The sequence below is a fragment of the Pan paniscus genome, chromosome 1 (genome assembly GCF_029289425.2).
Source record: "Pan paniscus chromosome 1, NHGRI_mPanPan1-v2.0_pri, whole genome shotgun sequence".
NCBI lineage: Eukaryota > Metazoa > Chordata > Mammalia > Primates > Hominidae > Pan > Pan paniscus.
The window spans coordinates 168,338,302-168,359,865 of NC_073249.2; the positions used below are offsets into that span (position 1 = coordinate 168,338,302).

A 21,564-nucleotide genomic window follows, 5' to 3' on the forward strand; every position below is an offset into this window, starting at 1 on the left:
TTTGTCAAGTGCTTTTTCTGCATCTATTGAGATGATCATGTGTTTTTTTATTCTGTTAATGTGGTATATCACATTAATTGATTTTTGTGTGTTGAACCATTCTTGATTACCAGGAAGAAATCCTCCTTGGTCATGAGGTGTGATCCTTTTAATATGATCTTGAATTTGGTTTGCTAGTATTTTGTTAAGAATTTTTGTATTTATGTTCATCAGGGATATTGGCCCGTAATTTTTTTTTTTGTAGTGTCTTTGGCATAGGTATCAGGGTAATGCTGGCCTCATAAAATGAGTTTGGAAGTATTCCCTCCTCAATTTTTTGGAAGACTTTGAGAGTCATTGACATTAATTCTTTAAATGTTTTTGTGGCATTCACCAGTGAGGTCATCTGGTTCTGGGCTTTTCTTTGTTGGGAGGTTTTTTATAATTGATTCAATCTCATTAGTTATAGATTTGTTCATATTTCCTATTTCTTTTTCAGTCTTAGTGGGTTGTATATTTCTTGGAGTTTATCCATTTCTTCTAGGTTATCCAATTTGTGGGCATATAATTGTTCAGAGTAGTCTCTTATGATCCTTTGTATGGTATCAGTTATAATGGTATGTTGTAATATGTCCTCTTTTGTTTCTGATTTTGTTCACTTAAGTCTTTTTTTTTCTTAATTACTCTTAACGACTTGTCAATTTTGTAAATCTTTCCCCAAAAAGCTCTTAGCTTTAATTTTTTTCTATTTTTTTATTCTCTGTTTCCTTTATTTATGCTCTAATCTTTGTTATTTCCTTCCTTCTGTAAACTTTGGGCTTAGTCTTTTTTTTTTTTTTTTTTTGGTAGATCTTACAGGTATAAAGTTAGTTTATTTGCTTGCTTTCTTCTTTTTTTTTAAATGTAGGTGTTTATCATTATAAACTATCCTCTTAGAACTGCCTTTGCTGTATCCCATCAGTTTTGTTATATTGTGTTTTCATTTTCATTTGTCTCAAAATCATTTTCTTTTTCTTTTTTTTTTCCTTGACCCATAGGCTGTTCAGGAGTATGTTGTTTAGGAGTGTGCCTCAGAATTTCTGTTTAGTACTTTTTTACATTTTCTGAGTCTTTGTTGAAATTCTCACTTTGTTCATACATTGTTCTGACCTCATTGAGTGTCTTTATGATGGTTATTTTGAATTCTCTTGTTAGATAAGTAATATATTTCTCTTTCATTAGGGTCAGTTTCTGAAGATTTATCTTCATCCTTTGGTACATATTTCTCTGTTTATTTTTTTCACTCTTATTGTTGATATCTACACATTAGGAAAAAACAGCAACCTCTTAGCCTTTACAGACTGTCTTTGTACAGGAGAAGATCTTCACCAGTCAGCACAGCAGAGATTCCCAGAACCTCTCAAACCTTCATGCTAGTCCAAAGTGCTGTCTTTGTTCTTAGTGGTGCCTAGGCGTCTAGGGTCCTGTCTGGTCCATCTGGTCCATATGCTGGGTCCTATCGGTGCTACAAGACAGATGAAACAGAAGCCAGTCCCTTGGACAGCCCTCAGAAATGGTAGAATGTTGGACACGTGATCTACCTCTTCCCCGAGCCCTGCCCCAGGAGAAGCTGGACTCTGGAGTTTCTCTCCAACTCATTTCATGCTGACCCTCAGGGAGTGGTCATGGCAACTGCTTGTGTGCTTGTTCAAACTTCTGTCACATTATCACTGGCCCTTAGGTATCTAGGGCGTTTTAGATTCCATCAGTGCTACAAGGCTGGCAAGACAGAAGCCAGTTCCTAGGGCAGCTCTTAGAAAAGTTGGAATGTTAGATACACAAGCCAAGTTTTTCCTTCCCCAAGGAGTGGTGGGGAGCTGCAGGTGTTCTTATGATCATATGGTGCTGTATTGGGGGTACATAATTGCTCTCGCAGATTATGGCAAGAGGGTGTCTCCAGTTTTCTACCAGGTTTGATGTTGTTCCTTTCGTACTTGTGCAGGTGCAGAAGCATTGCACCTAGTTTCAGGATTTCTCACAAAGGGAATTTGTATATTATCGTTGAATCAGTGTGTTCATGTGGGGAAGGAAGGTTCAGGGCGTCCTATTCTTCCATCTTGCTGATGTCACCCTGTTATTTATTTTTCCTAAACTGGAAAAATGTAAATAAAATACTCATTTTGGAAACAAAATTATCTGACTTTAGTGGGTCTTTGAACTGAGTTTGAGAAGTACAGACAAACTCAACACTCTTAAAGTAGATATCTCAAGTCCCCTTTTAATACTTTTAGCTTGGAATACTTTCTAGTCTGTAGGGATAATTAATTTCTTTTTCTATTTCTGCATATCAAATATTGCTTTAAAGATTCCCTTCAGCTATGTTACTTAGAGATTGAATAGGGAAATATTTTGTCTTTTGATTAACAGTTTTAGGCTAAAAAAATTAGATAAGTACGCCTTTGGTTTGTATAGCAGACAAACTTCATGTTAGATAATTCATGAATTTGTAGTCCATTCAAATGTTTATCTTCCAGTTTTCAGAGGGGTTTTTTGTTTGTGTTAGAATTCTTTCAAGTCATTTTATATTTTTATGAATTATTTGAGAAGAATACTTGTTAATCTCAGCCTGTATTTTTATTGTGAATGTGATTACCTATTAATGAGGGGCATAGTCCTCTGGGTGTTTCTAATTCAGCATCAAATAATTATTTCTTTATAGATATATACGTTACATACATATTTTACACATAAGCACACACACATCTTGCATATATAGATATGTATTTATATGTGTACAAACATGAATAATATTTATGTTTGTTATATACATTTATCTTGTATATTCCTGTTTATATACATATAAACATGTATATCCATATCTGTGCAGTAGTGTATAAAGTACCTTGAATTCTTTTCAACTTAGAATACTCGGAGGTCTTAAGGAATTATATTTCTTTAAATATTGAATAAGATTTACTTGAATTTAAAATTTTTTATTTTGCTAACATTTGGAAATGTTTTAATGGTATTTGTTAAGAAATGATGTAGCATGGATGTTGACTAGCATGCAGTGTTCTATTAATATATTTGCCTTTTGGGGTTTCACAATTACACTATTATAAACCTTTTTGAGAGTACGTTTTAGTCAGTATAGTATATATATTTTTTCTTAGTTTTAATCAAAAATAAAATCATTGGGAAATATAACCACTTGTTTTCCAGTTACTTATTATAGAAAGAATAAGTTAAGAAATGTGAATAAATTGAACAAATTAATAAAATATTTGTTAATAATCCACCTTATGGAGGATTTAAAAATAATTTTAATTATAAAATAATGTATTTTAATATAGTTCAGAAATAAAAGTCCTGCTCCCTCTCCACTATCAGATACCTCAGGTACATTCTTAGGGTAGCTACTGTTAACAGTTTCTTAAATAGCTTCTCAGATATGTTCTATGCATATACAAGTATATACGTATGAGTATGTATATGACTGTATGATGGAATTGTACATACACAAGATCTACATATATTCTTTTAAAAAGTACTAATGTACTTTTATATTGTACTTTTATAAGGTATTGTGTTTTATAAGGTATATGAATTAAATATATTCTCCATATACATTCAGAAAATTGGGTAAATTGATGTGCACAATAAAAATGTCATCTCTTTATGTTTATTTGAAGTTTTTTTCTGATCTAGTGGCATAGAAGTAAAGTTTCTTTAATACAGTTTAATAACAGATATTTTTAAACTTTATGAAAACAGAATTTTTAATTTGTGTAAAAGATTTTACCCTTAATACATGTTCTTAATATCCATCATACTGAAAATAGTGGGCTATCTTTGGTTAGCAGGGTTATTGTGAATGTTGTATATGGGAAGGGCAGGCATTCTGTTACTTCAGTACTGTGATACCATGTTGTTTGAGGTGGGTCTTTTTCTAAGCAATGGGCATGTTCTACTTTTATTAAAGTGATGATAGAAAATGACTTTAAAGCATGTAGTGACATAAAGTTGTTAGGAGATATAACTAATGCTAAATGACGAGTTAATGGGTACAGCACACCAACATGGCACATGTATACGTATGTAACAAACCTGCACGTTGTGCACATGTACCCTAAAACTGAAAGTATAATAATAATAAAATTTAAAAAAAATAAAGTTGTATTTTTAAAAAAAATCCTCAAAACTGAGCTCATTGTGTGGTTTTACTAATTTTGGTTTTAGGCTTGTGCAGACATAAGAGCCAGTTCAGTGTTTTGGCAGCAAATGGAGTTTGTTGATAGCCTGCATGGCCAACCCAAGATGCCAGAATGGTTATCTACACACCCTTCTCATGGCAATCGAGTTGAGCACTTGGATAGACTTATACCTCAGGTGAGCTGACACCGTAGAAGGCGGGACATTATTTTTACTGTATCACTTATTTTTAATGCTGTCACTTCTTTTGCTTAGTAAAAGAGAGTTCTAGCCTATTAACTATTTTGATTACTATAATTATGGATTATCAGTTGTCAAAGAATTTGACTGAAAAGCAAAATTCTGCTTGTCCACAAGTCTTGGAGAATAAATTACTATGTACAGTTGACTTTTCTTAATAGTGAAGGTTTAACTCCTTTAGTATGAGACTTTAATTTTAACTGACTTGATGAAAGTTTAAAACTCAAGGCATATTAAGTTTTTTAAACATGTTGATGATAATTTACTCTTTCCTTGGTGATTTAAGCTTTTTGTTAAAAATACCAGTTAATGAGTTGTACAAAAGTTTTGGGTCAAGTGGATATTAATTGTAGTAGTGGTACTGGAATTTTTTTTTTTGGGAAAAAAAATCTTCATGTTAGTTTGTTTCTGGTTGTTTATTTCTTTATGAAGATAAGAGTGAAGCATTTGCTCTCTGGCTTTTCTTTCTGTAGAATTCATAAGTGGGTCAAGCTGAGGCGGCTTTCTGCCAAGTAGTTTTCAGTATCCTCTGAAAATCTTTTGATTTGTTGACATCATTCAGAATGTTTTTATGGTTTCCATATCAGGACAAAATGGATGTTAGGCATCTCTGAGCCAGGTTACACTCTCTCTTCTATCTCACTTGTATTAAATTTGGTGGCTTGTTATGAAAGCAGAACATTTTTTAGCAATTTAAGAATTGGTACTGGGCCATGTGCTAAGGCATAGCACAACAGATCCAGGTGTATTATAGAAGTATCTTTCTCATGCCTGTTATCCCAGCATTTTGGGAGGCTGAGGTGGGTGGATCACCTGAGGTCAGGAGTTCGAGACCAGCCTGGCCAACGGGGTGAAACCCTGTCTCTACTGAAAATACAAAATTAGGCGGCCGTGGTGGCATGCACCTGTAATCCCAGCTACTCGGGAGATTGAGGCAGGGGAATCGCTTGAACCCTGGAGGCGGAAGTTGTAGTGAGCCGAGATCGTGCCACTGCACTCCAGTCGGCGACAGGGTGAGACTCTGTCTCAAAAAAAAAAAAAAAAGAAGTGTCTTTCAGAATGACTTCAAATTCAGCCCAACAAATACGGAGTACCTCTTAATAGAAAGAAATGATGCTAGATGTGGGGGATACAAAGAGGAATCAGACATGGTTCTTGATATTTACAGGATGCTAAGATACATAAAAAATGATTATTAGTACAAGGATATGATTTATCATAAGAAAAATAAAAACGGTATGCAGTTTGAAGGAAGATGAATCTGCATCTAGTTTGGGATAAGAAACTAGTGCAAGATTTATTCATTCATTAAGTCGATCGATATTTATTGATACTTATTATTAATCTACTATTCTGTATTCTATTGCTGGGGAATGAGCAAGGAACAAAACAGTCTGTTTTCTTGGAGTTAACATTCTAGTTAGGTAATGCAAATAAGAAACAAACATATAGTATGCCAAGCAATAATAAGTACCTTGGGAAAAAATAAAGCAGATTAAAGGTATTAGAGAGGGGCGGGCAGCAGAGAAGGGGTACTAGTCTATGTTCGGTTGTCAAGGAAGGCCTCACTAATCAGAATCCGGAAGGAAGCACGGGAGCAAGTCCTTTAGCTGTGTGGAGGGAGAGAGAGCCTTTCAGGCTGAGGAAGCAGCTGATGCAGAGAACCTAAAGTCAGCGTATGTTTGATGTGTTCAAGGAATAGCAAGGAAGACATTGGGGCTGAATGGAGTAAGGGAAGGGAAGAACAGTTCAAGATGAGGTGAAAGGGGACCAGACCACGAAGGATCTTCTAAGCCATTGTAAGGACTTGACTTTCACTTCAAGTGATAGGAGAAGCTAGTTGAGGATATTGAGCAGAGGAGTGACTTGATTTGACTCATGTTTTATTGTGATCACTGGCATTATTGTGTAGAGAGTAGACTAGTGGGGCAACGGTGGAGTCAGGGAGACTTTTTAGGAGACTCTCATAATCCTGGTAGGAGATGATGGTGGCTTGGACCAAGATATCTGGTAGCAGAAAATGGGGAAAGAATCAGTCAGATTCTGGATATATTTTGAAAGGAGTGATGACAGGATTTGTTGGTAATTTAGGCATACTTCGTGCCTTTTGTGAGCATTGAGGACAGCCAAGCATGGCTTCTTAACACCTATTTTAGTTTGTTCAGGTTGCAATAACAAAATACCATAGACTGGGTGGCTTATAAACAACAGAAACTTACTTCTCACAGTTTGGAAGGCTGTGAAGTCTTAGATCCAATTTCCAACAGATTTGGTGTCTGGTGAGGGTCCACGTCCCAGCTCATAAACAGCCATCTTCTCCTTGTAACCTCACGTGGTAGAAGGGGCAAGGGAGCTCTCAAAAGCCTCTTTTATAAAGGTGCTAACCCATTCATGAGGGCTCCACCCTTAATGACAATCGCCTCCCAAAGGCGCTTACCTCCTGATACCATCACATTGGGAGTTGGAATTTCAACATATAAATTTTGGCAGGACACAGACATTCACTCTATATCAGCAGCTATCTTAACTGGATTTCATTTATATTCTTAATTGGAAAAAAAATTTGAGAAAGAAATAGCAGTGAAATTTACCGGATATAATATGTAGTAATTATTCCTCTTAAATGGGCAGTATAGGCATGGGACATTATGTATTTCTTCAGTAACTGACTCGTACTGAGGATCACTGACTATAAGAGGGTCCTTTGTGCTATCCAAGGCCCCTGGGACTTTATCGCACCCTGGGAGGCCTGGGCCTGTCTCTAAAGCAATGATAACAATATGATTTTCTCTTGAATTTTTTTTCTTTTTATTTTCGCTCAATGAAATTCTAAAAATATGTGGTTTGTTTAATTGGATAATAAATTCTGTTAGCCAACTTTTCATGTGAAGACTCCTAAATTCTGAGTTGTCATTTCATCATCAAATTACTGAGCATCTTCGGAGAGGTAAAAACTGTGCTTTAGAGATGTCTTTAAAATAATAATGAATTGATTAGTGAGTAGGAAGAAAAATGGCTAGAGAAACAAATTTTATTTGGGAGCAAATGATGAAGACAAAGACGTGAGACATTTTTCTTCTAAAAATAAACTGTCCTAGTTCAGAAACTTAATTTGAAAACCTCATATAATTTCTTATATTCCCCACCCCAAGTGATTAAATTCAATTTGAAAGTAATAAAACTCTATTGCAATATTGGGAATAACTCAGTGGTTGAAGTGAAACTGATAGTACAAGGGTATATTGTTAATTAGAATATACAGTCATAACTCAAAAGATTGGAATTCCCTATTATTGTAGTCTAATTTCTGACATATAATGAAAGAAGGCAGTTTCTCAGGCAGTATATAGAATTGTGTGAGTCTATATACTACTACTACATTTTAAAATTATATTTTATGTAGCATGCTCTAGTGAGTATGTTATGTTCTACCTAAGGTTCCTGTCCTTTGACATCTCTAGCAGTATGGTGAAGTTATGTTCCCCTCAAAGGCAGTTGAGAATACAGCACTAGAGAGCACAGACAAATCCAGGCCAGAGATGAAGATTTCAGAGTTTCAGAGTCATCTAAAAAGAAGTGATAGTTGAAGCAATGAGAATGGATGAGTTCACGTAGGAAGTGATTAGAGAAAAAGATCAAAGTAACAGTATTGCATATGTTCCACATTTAATGGGTGGGAGGAAGACAGAGCCTGTGTTGGATCAGATTCATAGGAAATCAAGAAAGCAAATAGGAAACCAAGAAAGCAGGATCCTGTGGGTCTGTGATTAGAACACAAATTTTGATCATTTTGATTTTTAAACTTTAGCTTATTGACGATTGTATATTTTTATTTCGTATTGGATCCCTTGCATATCATCACAAAAATGTATTGTTTCTTACTATAGCTTATCAACTTTTAAAATGTTTTAAATTTACACTTTATGCATTCAACAAGTATTTATCAGTCACCTGTTACATGCCAGGTTGTAGGTGATGTGAAATAAATAGACAAAAATCCCTGTCCTCATGAAGCTTATTCTGCAGTAAAGGGAGACAGATAATAAATTTGGTGCTGGGGGCGGGAGTTGGGGGCAGTGGGGAAGGAGAGGCAGCTCTCTTATGTCTCTTCTTATAAAGCTACTAATCCTATTCGATCAGGGCCCCACCCTTCAGACCTCATTAAACCTTAGTTACCTCCTTTTAGGCCTTATTTCCAAATACAGTTACACTGGAGGTTGGGAGTTCAAAATATGAATTTTAGAGGAACATATGAGTCCTTAGCACACAGTTATGTGTGAGCAGAGATGGGAGGGGTGCAGGAATAGCAGTGTAAAATGGGGTCATTCAGCAATCAAAGAAGGTTTCATTGAGAAGCTGACACTTGAACATAGATTTGAAATAAGTGAAGGAACCAGGCTTGTGGCTGTCTTGGGGAAGAGTACAAGGCTGTGGGGCAGGAGCAACAAGAAGAAAACCAGTGTGGGTGGAATGGGGTGAGCAAGGGAAGGGGGAGGGCGTGGGCCTTATCGCCCCTGTAAGGACTTTGGCTTTTGTTCACAGAGATGGGACAATAGTGGAGGGATTTGAGCAGAGGACTGGAGGAGTGACAGGGTCACTTATGTTTGAAAACGATGTGATCTACAGCTCCTGCAAAACAGTACCATAATATAATTTTGGATCATTTTAGCATAATATATTGTTCAGAAAATAGATGAGTTCCTTTCTTGCTTTAAGTCAAGATAACCCATCACATTAGAAAAAAAAGCAAACCTTTGCTTTTTTAAATGTGAATTTCAAGATAAAACATGTATAAATTGCCTAAATATAATCTTGTGATCCATTAGCATTTAAAAAGGATAAATACAGGTTTGTAGCAATATTACTTGTAGTTAATAAGCTGATATGTTATAATTTTATTTACTTGAAATAATCAGTTAAACACATATTCCACATATTTTGGTTATCATAACAACTTGGGTGAAAAAATGAAGAGCAGATGTTGTATCAATTTGTTGATGTTTAATAGTATGACAGCTTTAAAATTATAGTTACACTGTTCAGACTTTATGTATATTATAATTTGTCCTTGAAAGAGACATCTTATTTAACTTTTTTCTATAAAGATTGTTATAAAATATGGATAGATGTGAATAAGAGAAATCTGCTTCAAAGATTTATTTTAAAACTGAAAACATTTAGACTGAATTTCTTATTCTCCACTTCACTTACCAACCCTGTTTCTCTCCACCATCCCTTCTTTGTTGGGTGAAGGGTATGGAGAATGATAGAATGTATAGGAAAAATATTTAATTTGAACTTACTCATTGTTTATGGCTATGTTTATAATCATAATTTGAATAGGATATATTTTTAAATGTTTTTAGAGCTTTCAATACTGGCTTTATTCAGAAACTTTAAAAAATCTTTATCAAATTCACTTCATTCAATTTTTAGATATCAGAATCACTTGGTGGCTGCATTCATATTAATCTCATTTTATTTTGAATCCTTTACACTTTCAGGAAGCTAGGGGTTTGAACTCGTGTAAATCATTCTTACACGTTTATAATTGGACAAAGTAAATGAATAAATCATTAATATTATACATCTCATGAGCAGAAAACATGAGAGTGTTTAACATTGAAGTGAAATGTCGTTGTTGGCCAGTGTACACAAACACTGTTCACCTTACAGAATTTCATTTTGTCTGACATAGTGTTGAGGAAAAGGCAAATATCATAGCAGCTGCTGTAATTGAATTGGCTTCTGAATCATATAAAGCCAGGAAGCCTGACAGTAACATTGTCTAAACCCTTAAAAAAAATATTATGGTGCATGTGATGTGTATCTACTTGAGGCTGAAATGAATGGGCTATTAGAAAAAATTGCTTTTGAGGGGAAAGGGGAAAGTAATGATATTTTAGAAAAACATGCTAAAAATAGAGGTGATTTTTTTCCCTCTTGAAATGTCTTGCTTTCTGTTTTCAAAGGAAGCTTTTTATCCAGTCGTGAAGACTCTCTGGCATTAATTTTTGTCCATTTTTTGCTTCTTTTTTTAAACTTACTTTTACTTTTTGTGAATAAGTAGTTGATGTTTTACTTGATATGTAATACCTGTCAGAATACTGATGTGTATTAGCAGTTGTTTCATAAATACTTTAGTTGTTACTGGGAATAAATATAGCCAGTTTTTTTTTCAATACAAGTGTTTATTTTTTATTTACTTTAACTAATTTTTAAAATTTTTTATATATTTATGGAGTCCAGCATGATGTTTCAATATCTGTATACATTGTGTAATGGTTAAACCAACTAAGATATTAATCACCTCACATACTTACTTTTTGTGGCAAGAATGTTTAAAATCTATTCTCTTAGCAATTTTCAAATATACAGTACATTTTTATTAACTGTAGTAACAATGCTATATAGTAGATCTCCAGAAGCTACTTTTCCTAACTGAAAGTTTATACTTTTTAATATCTATCTATCTATCTATCTATCTATCTATCTATCTATCTATCTATCTATCTATAGTCTGGCTTTGTTCCCTAGGCTGGAGTGCAGTGGTGGAATCATAGCTCACTGCAGCTTTGAAGTCCTGGGCTAAAGCAATTTTCCCACTTCAGCCTCCAGAGTAGCTAGGACTATAGGAATGTGCCACAATGCCTGGCCTTTTTTTTTTTTTGTAGAGATGTGGTCTTGCTGTGTTGCCCTGGCTGGCGAAACTTCATACTTTTTGACCAACACCTCCCGATTCCTACTCCCCGATCCCCAGCCTGTGGTAATCATTATTCTACTCACAATTTCTCTGAGTTGGACTTTTTTAGATTCCATATATAAGTGAGACTGTATAGTATTTTTCTTTCTGTACCTGGCTCATTTCACTTAGCATAATGTCCTCCAGATTTATCCATACTGTTGCAAATGGTAGGATTTTATCATGTTCATATTTTAGGAATGGTTGATTATAAAATGTTTTTACAGGTTTGTTTGAAAACCTTTCCTAATTATTTTATCATTCCAGAGGATAATTGTCCTATGTCAAGGTGGCCCTTAATTTTTAATTTTTTATATTTACTTTAAATTATTTACTTCAGTTATTTATACTTATTTACTTTAGAACACTTCAAAAACTAGTCAGAATCCAATTTCCATTGCAGTGTTTGTGAAAGGAAATGAAATGAATTAAAGAATAATTTTTTTAAAAGGTGAAATCATGAATCATTCAAATATAAAATGAACACATATCTGAGATTTTATTTAACTCATTAATGAGGGAAACTGTAATTAATGTTACAACTAGTTCAAAAGAAAATTCAAGAAACATAGTTATATAGGCAAGAAGGAATGCTGAAATGACTTAGAGATTTCCTTTATAGAGTTTTTGTTCTGTTAATAAGTAGCCATATAGGCATTATCCTTGTTGTATTTCTTTTCTGTCTTTTAAAGTAGTTACCCACTATTCTCTCTAATTTCTGTTAAATCTATTGCATAGTGAGTCTTTGGATTAGGGCCATTGACACCTAACTCCTTAGGCCTTCTTAAAAGTATATGCTTGCTTTTAGAAATTAAGGGAGAGAGTTGGAAATAGAGGTGGTATAAAGGGACTAGTTTCATTTTCCAGGAGAAATATTTAAAATTTAAACCTCTCATGAGCCATTTAGAACTAAAAACATAGTTGTAAAATCAAGGGTGAAGTTATAGGAATGCAAAAATGGTAGAGGAGAATGGAAGACAATGGAAAAGGTTGTTTTTTTTTTTAACTTTTAGTTTACCATTATTATAAATGTTTAAAACACATGTCAAGATAGAGAATAATTTGAATAGCTTAATGAGCCCCTATTTTTCACCCACTGATATTGAACAGTATAATCCTTTTATACACTTGCTTCATCTGTCCCATCTCTGTTTTTCTCAGAAGTATTTTGATATAAAGCCCAGATATCAGGGCTTTATAGGGGAGGAGAAAATAATTTTCTCTCTATGCTTCATAGTTCTTAGTTGAGATGAACCCCTGTATTAAAAGACAGATTAACAAGAGGGAAATGGAAGCTTTTTAACATGTATACTTCCTGTATACCTGGGAGATACCCATGGAATGAATAATTCTCCAAGAGGTGGCTTTGAGTTCAGGTGTAAATACCATCTTCAACTGAAACTAAGACAGAAAGGTGCAGGGAAAGCCACGTTGTAGAGAGGTGGTCAGGAAAAGCAGTGAGCAAGGGTAAGGTTTGTTATGTAAATTGTACCTTCTTTGTTGATAAGAGTTTCCAGTGATTTAGAGTCATCCTTCTCTTTCTGGTACAGAGAGGGAGACATACTTGCAGATTAGAGATTTCCTTCACAGATACATATTTCTCTGAGAAAACGGTAACTTCTTCCTGTTTTCAGAACTTCCCCTATGTCTGCTATTGCCCAAAATAATTAGTAGAAAATAACTCTTATGCTAAAGAGGCATATTTGGGGTGGCATAGTCTGGTCTCCTGGAGTCTTATTTTGGAATGATATGTCCTGAGCTCCGTCAACTTTAGTATGCATTTCAGAAAGTAGTATCATTTTCTTCCATAATCATAACATTATCATGCCTAAGGAAACTCATAGTAATTCCTTAAAATTAAATATTCTGTCTACATCAGATTTCTGTATCTCAGCAGTGTTACAGTTGGCCTGTTTAAATTAGGATACTTCATGATCCACACATTGCATTTGGTCCTTACGTCCCTAAAGTCCTTTTGACTTTAGGACAGTACCCCCCTCCCTTTTGTTTTGTTTGTTTTAAAACTTGACATTGAATTGGTGAGTACATATAATCCCACATTGTAGATTCTGGATTAACTTGATTGCTTCTTCGTCGTATTTCCAACTTGTTTCTATATATACCTGTAAATAGAGATTAAATTTTGGGAAGGATATTTTATAGGTGATGCAACTAAGCTTCATAGTGCTTTGCATTGGAAGTCTCTTAATACCTGGCTGCCCCACATCTGGTGATGCTGAAGGCCATCAGTGGGTTGGATGGTGATGGCCTGGTTCTTTGTTTGCTAAGGTGGTTTTCTTCCTTGTGGCCAGCAAGTGATTGTGGGGTGATAATTTAGCATCACCCTGCAAATAATCAGTTTTCAAACAACCTGAGAAATGTGTCTTCACGAGAAATCTATGTAGAATCTATTTAGAACTCAGGCCACCCAAATTAACCCTAATGGAATAAAAGATGTTGCAGACACTTTTCTCTTATTCAGGAATAGACTTAAGAGGTAGGTAAGAGAGACTTTTAAAAAATCAGAACGGTAAGTGTACAAGAGTTGGAAAAACAGAGTTGAAAGGAAAAATGAGGATAATCTTATTTAAAAGATTATTGAATGTCTAAGTGCCTTTAATAACTCCACAAGACCCTCATGTAAACAAAATTCAGCAATAGCAACACAAAACAAAGCCTCTGAAATACTCATTGTTCCCCAGTGAGATAAGCTTTAAAGAGCAGAAATACGAAAAACAAAACCAAATCTCAGGTCAAACTTAAAAATGTTACTTTATGGGAGAGGACAGGCAAGGTGGCAAGAACAGAAGCAGTGCCACCTGAAGCTGGCATGATAAGGTTGATTTAACTGCACTGAAAGTGACAGAAGCTGAAAGAACGACTTTACAAATGTAAGATAAATCCATTTCAGAAAATTGTTAAACTCGTGAATTCAACAGAGAAGCTGTAAAACTTTCGGTGGAGGCTGTAAAGAGCAGAATTGATACCCCAGAGCAAAGACTCATTGATGCGGAAGATAGAGGAACATAGCACAACCAAATTAAAATGCCCAAAGCCAAAAAAAAAAGTCTAAAAAAAGAAAGAATATTGAAAAGGCACCAGGAAATCCAAGCTGCATATAACAATGGGAAAGATACATTTGTACATGTCTTCATTTCTTTGATTGTGGTTTCTATATCATATTTTTTTATTTAGTTAACATTTCTCAAGATGGGTTTTTAGGAGATTCCCAGAGTATCATCCATGGGAAGCCCTGAAATGACAAGCTTAGATATTTAAACTTATGAAGTGTTTAATCTTCATTGCAAAGACAGGCTCTTACAAGCTAGCTAGGTAAAAAGGCATACAAGAGTAAGAATGACTCTGGACCTTGCTTTTCATAAGTATAAGGAAGATATTTCTTTCCTCCTAAGTTCTTATACTTCTTGCTGTTGGAGGAAGTGTAAGAGTTTAGGAGAAAGAAACAAAACAAAAAACAGTGGAACTAATACACTTTGGTATGATATCTACAAAAACTAACTTTTTTTTTTTATGGTGGAAGATCCTTAGTAAATGAAACACATAGGACAATATGTCAGTGAAGTGCTTGGTTGCAACAGTGCTCTTTCCAGAATCTACTGACAATCAGGAATTAGATAAAATATACAGTTTTGTTTGTTTAAATATAATTGTAACTAGCTTGCACCCTGCCATTGTTAGAAAACCACAGATCAAGTAAGGAACTACCAAATAATTCAGCTGAATAATATGAAAAATAAAATTTAAGTGGCATAAGAAACTAAATCCTAAAAAAAGGAATGTATTGTTTTTATTATTATTATTATACTTTAAGTTTTAGGGTACATGTGCACAACGTGCAGGTGTGTTACATATATATACATGTGCCATGTTGGTGTGCTGCACCCATTAACTCGTCATTTAACATTAGGTATATCTCCTAATGCTATCCCTCCCCCCTCCTCCCACCCCACAACAGACCCCTGTGTGTGATGTTCCCCTTCCTGTGTCCATGTGTTCTCATTGTTCAATTCCCACCTATGAGTGAGAACATGCGGTGTTTAGTTTTTTGTCCTTACAATAGTTTGCTGAGAATGAAGGTTTCCAGCTTTATCCATGTCCCTACAAAGGACATGAACTCATCCTTTTTTATGGCTGCATAGTATTCCATGCTGTATATGTGCCACATTTTCTTAATCCAGTCTATCATTGTTGGACGTTTGGGTTGGTTCCAAGTCTTTGCTATTGTGAATAGTGCCGCAATAAACATACATGTGCATGTGTCTTTATAGCAGCATGATTTATAATCCTTTGGGTATATACCCAGTAATGGGATGGCTGGGTCAAATGGTATTTCTAGTTCTAGATCCCTGAGGAATCGCCACACTGACTTCCACAATGGTTGAACTAGTTTACAGTCCCACCAACAGTGTAAAAGTGTTCCTGTTTCTCCACATCCTCTCCAGCACCTGTTGTTTCCTGACTTTTCAATGATTGCCATTCTAACTGGTGTGAGATGGTATCTGATTGTGGTTTTGATTTGCATTTCTCTGATGGCCAGTGATGATGAGCATTTTTTCGTGTGTCTTTTGGCTGCATAAATGTCTTCTTTTGAGAAGTGTCCATTCATATCCTTCACCCACTTTTTGATGGGGTTGTTTTTTTCTTGTAAATTTGTTTGAGTTCATTGTAGATTCTGGATATTAGCCCTTTGTCAGTTGAGTAGATTGCAAAAATTTTCTCCCATTTTGTGGGTTGTCTGTTCACTCTGATGGTAGTTTCTTTTGCTGTGCAGAAGCTCTTTAGTTTAATTTGATCCGATTTGTCAATTTTGGCTTTTATTGCCATTGCTTTTGGTGTTTTAGACAGGAAGTCCTTGCCCATGCCTATGTCCTGAATGGTATTGCCTAGGTTTTCTTCTAGGGTTTTTATGGTTTTAGGTCTAACATTTAAGTCTTTAATCCATCTTGAATTAATTTTAGTATAAGGTGTAAGGAAGGGATCCAGTTTCAGCTTTCTACATATGGCTAGCCAATTTTCCCAGCACCGTTTATTAAAGAGGGAATCCTTTCCCCATTTCTTATTTTTGTCAGGTTTGTCAAAGATCAGATAGTTGTAGACATGTGGCATTATTTCTGAGGGCTCTGTTCTGTTCCAATGGTCTATATCTCTGTTTTGGTACCAGTACCATGCTGTTTTGGTTACTGTAGCCTTGTAGTATAGTTTGAAATCAGGTAGCGTGATGCCTCCAGCTTTGTTCTTTTGGCTTAGGATTGACTTGGCAATGAGGTCTCTTTTTTGGTTCCATATGAACTTTAAAGTAGTTTTTTCCAATTCTGTGAAGAAAGTCATTGGTAGCTTGATGGGGATGGCATTGAATCTATAAATTACCTTGGGCAGTATGGCCATTTTCACCATATTGATTCTTCCTGGCCATGAGCATGGAATGTTCTTCCATTTGTTTGTATCCTCTTTTATTTCGTTGAGCAGTGGTTTGTAGTTCTCCTTGAAGAGGTCCTTCACATCCCTTGTAAGTTGGATTCCTAGGTATTTTATTCTCTTTGAAGCAGTTGTGAATGGGAGTTCACTCATGATTTGGCTCTCTGTTTGTCTGTTATTGGTGTATAAGAATGCTTGTGATTTTTGCACATTGATTTTGTATCCTGAGACTTTGCTGAAGTTGCTTATCAGCTTAAGGAGATTTGGGGCTGAGACGATGGGGTTTTCTAGATATACAATCATGTCATCTGCAAACAGGGACAATTTGACTTCCTCTTTTCCTGATTGAATACCCTTTATTTCTTTCTCTTGCCTGATTGCCCTGGCCAGAACTTCCAACACTATGTTGAATAGGAGTGGTGAGAGAGGGCATCCCTGTCTTGTGCCAGTTTTCAAAGGGAATGCTTCCAGTTTTTGCCCATTCAGTATGATATTGGCTGTGAGTTTGTCATAAATAGCTCTTACTATTTTGAGATACGTCCCATCAATACCTAATTTATTGAGAGTTTTTAGCATGAAGGGCTGCTGAATTTTGTCAAAGGCCTTTTCTGCATATATTGAGATAATCATGTGGTTTTTGTTGTTGGTTCTGTTTATATGCTGGATTACGTTTATTGATTTGTGTATGTTGAACCAGCCTTGCATCCCAGGGATGAAGCCCACTTGATCATGGTGGATAAGCTTTTCGATGTGCTGCTGGATTTGGTTTGCCAGTATTTTATTGAGGATTTTTGCATTGATGTTCATCAGGGATATTGCTCTAAAATTCTCTTTTTTTGTTGTGTCTCTGCCAGGCTTTGGTATCAGGATGATGCTGGCCTCATAAAATGAGTTAGGGAGGATTCTCTCTTTTTCTGTTGACTGGAATAGTTTCAGAAGGAATGGTACCAGCTCCTCCTTGTACCTCTGGTAGAATTCGGCTGTGAATCCGTCTGGTCCTGGACTTTTTTTGGTTGGTAAGCTATTAATTATTGCCCCAATTTCAGAGCCTGTTATTGGTCTATTCAGAGATTCAACTTCTTCCTGGTTTAGTCTTGGGAGAGTGTATGTGTCCAGGAATTTATCCATTTCTTCCAGATTTTCTAGTTTATTTGTGTAGAGGTGTTTATAGTATTCTCTGATGGTAGTTTGTATTTCTGTGGGATCGGTGGTGATATCCCCTTTATCATTTTTTCTTGCGTCTATTTGATTCTTCTCTTTTCCTCTTTATTAGTCTTGCTAGCGGTCTATCAATTTTGTTGATCTTTTCAAAAAACCAACTCCTGGATTCATTGATTTTTTGAAGGGTTTTTTGTGTCTCTATTTCCTTCACTTCTGCTCTGATCTTAGTTATTTTCTTGCCTTCTGCTAGCTTTTGAATGTGTTTGCTCTTGCTTCTCTAGTTCTTTTAATTGTGATGTTAGGGTGTCAATTTTAGATCTTTCCTGCTTTCTCTTGTGGGCATTTACTGCTATAAATTTCCCTCTACACGCTGCTTTGAATGTGTCTCAGAGATTCTGGTATGTTGTGTCTTTGTTCTCGTCGGTTTCAAAGAACATCTTTATTTCTGCCTTCATTTTGTTATGTACCCAGTAGTCATTCAGGAGCATGTTGTTCAGTTTCCATGTGGTTAAGTGGTTTTGAGTGGGTTTCTTAATCCTGAGTTCTAGTTTGATTGCACTGTGGTCTGAGAGACAGTTTGTTATAGTTTCTGTTCTTTTACATTTGCTGAGGAGTGCTTTACTTCCAACTATGTGGTCAGTTTTGGAATAGGTGTGGTGTGGTGCTGAAAAGAATGTATATTCTGTTGATTTGGGGTGGAGAGTTCTGTAGATGTCTGTTAGGTCCACTTGGTGCAGAGCTGAGTTCAATTCCTGGATATCCTTGTTAACTTTCTGTCTCATTGATCTGTCCAATGTTGACAGTGGGGTGTTAAAGTCTCCCATGATTATTGTGTGGGAGTCTAAGTCACTTTGTAGGTCTCTAAGGACTTGCTTTATGAATCCGGGTGCTCCTGTATTGGGTGCATATATATTTAGGATAGTTAGCTCTTCTTGTTGAATGGATCCCTTTACCATTATGTAGTGGCCTTCTTTGTCTCTTTTGATCTTTGTTGGTTTAAAGTCTGTTTTATCAGAGACTAGGATTGCAACCCCTGCCTTTTTTTTGTTTTCCATTTGCTTGGTAGATCTTCCTCCATCCCTTTATTTTGAGCCTATGTGTGTCTCTGCATGTGAGATGGGTTTCCTGAATACAGCACGCTGATAGGTCTTGACTCTTTATCCAATTTGCCAGTCTGTGTCTTTTGATTGGAGCATTTAGCCCATTTACATTTAAGGTTAATATTGTTATGTGTGAATTTGATGCTGTCATTATGATGTTAGCTGGTTATTTTGCTCGTGAGTTGATGCAGTTTCTTCCTAGCCTCGATGGTCTTTACAATTTGGCATGTTTTTACAGTGGCTGGTACCGGTTGTTCCTTTCCATGTTTAGCGCTTCCTTCAGGAGCTCTTTTAGGGCAGGCCTGGTGGTGACAAAATCTCTCAGCATTTGCTTGTCTGTAAAGTATTTTATTTCTCCTTCACTTATGAAGCTTAGTTTGGCTGGATATGAAATTCTGGGTTGAAAATTGTTTTCTTTAAGTATGTTGAAGGGCTGGGTGCAGTGGCTCACGCCTGTAATCCCAGCACTTTGGGAGGCTGTGGTGGGTGGATCACGAGGTCAGGAGATTGAGACCATCCTGGCTAACATGGTGAAACCCCATCTCTACTAAAAATACAAAAAAAATTAGCCAGGCATGGTAGTGGGTGCCTGTAGTCCCAGCTACTCGGAAGGCTGAGGCAGGAGAATGGTGTGAACCCAGGAGGCAGAGCTTGCTGTGAGCTGAGATCGCGCCACTGCACTCCAGCCTGGGCGAGAGCGAGACTCCGTCTCAAAAAAAAAAAAAAAAAAAAAAAAAAAGAATGTTGAATATTGGCTCCCACTCTCTTCTGGCTTGTAGAGTTTCTGCTGAGAGATCCGCTGTTAGTCTGATGGGCTTCCCTTTGTGGGTAACCCGACCTTTCTCTCTAGCTGCCCTTAACATTTTTTCCTTCATTTCAACTTTGGTGAATCTGACAATTATGTGTCTTGGAGTTGCTCTTCTCGAGGAGTATCTTTGTGGCATTCTCTGTATTTCCTGAATTTGAATGTTGACCTGCCTTACTAGATTGGGGAAGTTCTCCTGGATAATATCCTGCAGAGTGTTTTCCAACTTGGTTCCATTCTCCCCGTCACTTTCAGGTACACCAATCAGATGTAGATTTGGTCTTTTCACATAGTCCCATATTTCTTGGAGGCTTTGTTCATTTCTTTTTATTCTTTTTTCTCTAACCTTCTCTTCTTGCTTCATTTCATTAATTTCATCTTCCATCACTGATACCTTTTCTTCCAGTTGATCGAATCAGCTACTGAGGCTTGTGCATTCGTCACGTAGTTCTTGTGCCATGGTTTTTAGCTCCATCAGGTCCTTTAAGGACTTCTCTGCATTGGTTATTCTAGTTAGTCATTTGTCTAATCTTTTTTCAAGATTTTTAACTTCTTTGCCATGGGTTCGAACTTCCTCCTTTAGCTCAGAGTAGTTTGATTGTCTGAAGCATTCTTCTCTCAACTCGTCAAAGTCATTCTCCGTCCAGCTTTGTTCTGTTGCTGGTGAGGAGCTGCGTTTGTTTGGAGGAGGAGAGGCACTCTGATTTTTAGAATTTTCAGTTTTTCTGCTCTGTTTTTTCCCCATCTTTATGGTTTTATCTACCTTTGGTCTTTGATGATGGTGACGTACAGATGGGGTTTTGGTGTGGATGTCCTTTCTGTTTGTTAGTTTTCCTTCTATCAGTCAGGACCCTCAGCTGCAGGTCTGTTGGAGTTTGCTGGAGGACCACTCCAGACCCTGTTTGCCTGGATATCAGCAGCGGAGGCTGCAGAACAGCAGATATTGGTGAACAGCCAATGTTGCTGCCTCGTCATTCCTCTGGAAGTTTTGTCTCAGAGGAGTACCCGGCCGTGTGAGGTGTCAGTCTGCCCCTACTTGGGGGTGCCTCCCAGTTAGGCTACTCGGGGGTCAGGGACCCACTTGAGGAGGCAGTGTGTCTGTTCTCAGATCTCAAGCTGCATGCTGGGAGAACCACTACTCTCTTCAAAGCTGTCAGACAGGGACATTTAAGTCTGCAGAGGTTTCTGCTGCTTTTTGTTTGGCTATGCCCTGCCCCCAGAGGTGGAGTCTACACAGGCAGGCAGGCCTCCTTGAGCTGCAGTGGGCACCACCCAGTTCGAGCTTCCCAGCTGCTTTGTTTACCTACTCAAGCCTCAGCAATGGCAGGCACCCCTCCCCCAGCCTCGCTGCCACCTTGCAGTTTGATCTCAGACTGCTGTGCTAGTAATTGTGGGCATAGGACCCTTTGAGCCAGGCATGGGATATAATCTCCTGGTGTGCCGTTTCCTAAGACTGTCGGAAAAGCACAGTATTAGGGTGGGAGTGACCCAATTTTCCAGGTGCCGTCTGTTACCCCTTTCCTTGGCTAGGAAAGGGAATTCCCTGACCCGTTGCACTTCCTGGGTGAGGCGATGCCTTGCCCTACTTCAGCTCACGCTCGGTGCGCTGCACCGACTGTCCTGCACCCACTGGCCAACAATCCCCAGTGAGACGCACCCGGTACCTCAGTTGGAAATGCAGAAATCATTCGTCTTCTGTGTCGCTGACGCTGGGAGCTGTAGACTGGAGCTGTTCCTATTTGGCCATCTTGGCTCCACCAGGAATATATTTTCAAATACACATCTTTCATGAAAATATTGATCATAAAACTTGGACAAAAATATCTGTACATAATATAAAAATGTTATGTTCTCACTGATAAGTGGGAGCTAAGCTATGAGGATGCAAAGGCATAAGAAGTATACAGTGG

General features: G+C 36.9%; 1 protein-coding gene across 26 annotated transcripts in view; it reads left to right on the forward strand.

Moving 5' to 3' along the window:
- OMA1 (OMA1 zinc metallopeptidase) overlaps positions 1-21,564 on the forward strand; it is a 263,442-nt gene that overhangs the window by 39,192 nt on the left and 202,686 nt on the right. For 19 of the 26 annotated variants that reach the window (XM_063600910.1, XM_063600963.1, XM_055092094.2 and 16 more), the window contains one exon: positions 4,198-4,347. The exons of 5 other annotated variants lie outside the window; for them this stretch is intronic. In XM_063600910.1, the coding sequence (XP_063456980.1) occupies positions 4,198-4,347 (150 nt within the window). Of the gene's footprint in view, positions 1-4,197; positions 4,348-17,442; positions 17,600-21,564 lie in introns of those variants that run through there. 2 more of the 26 variants (XM_063600964.1, XM_063600912.1) reach the window with 2 other exon arrangements.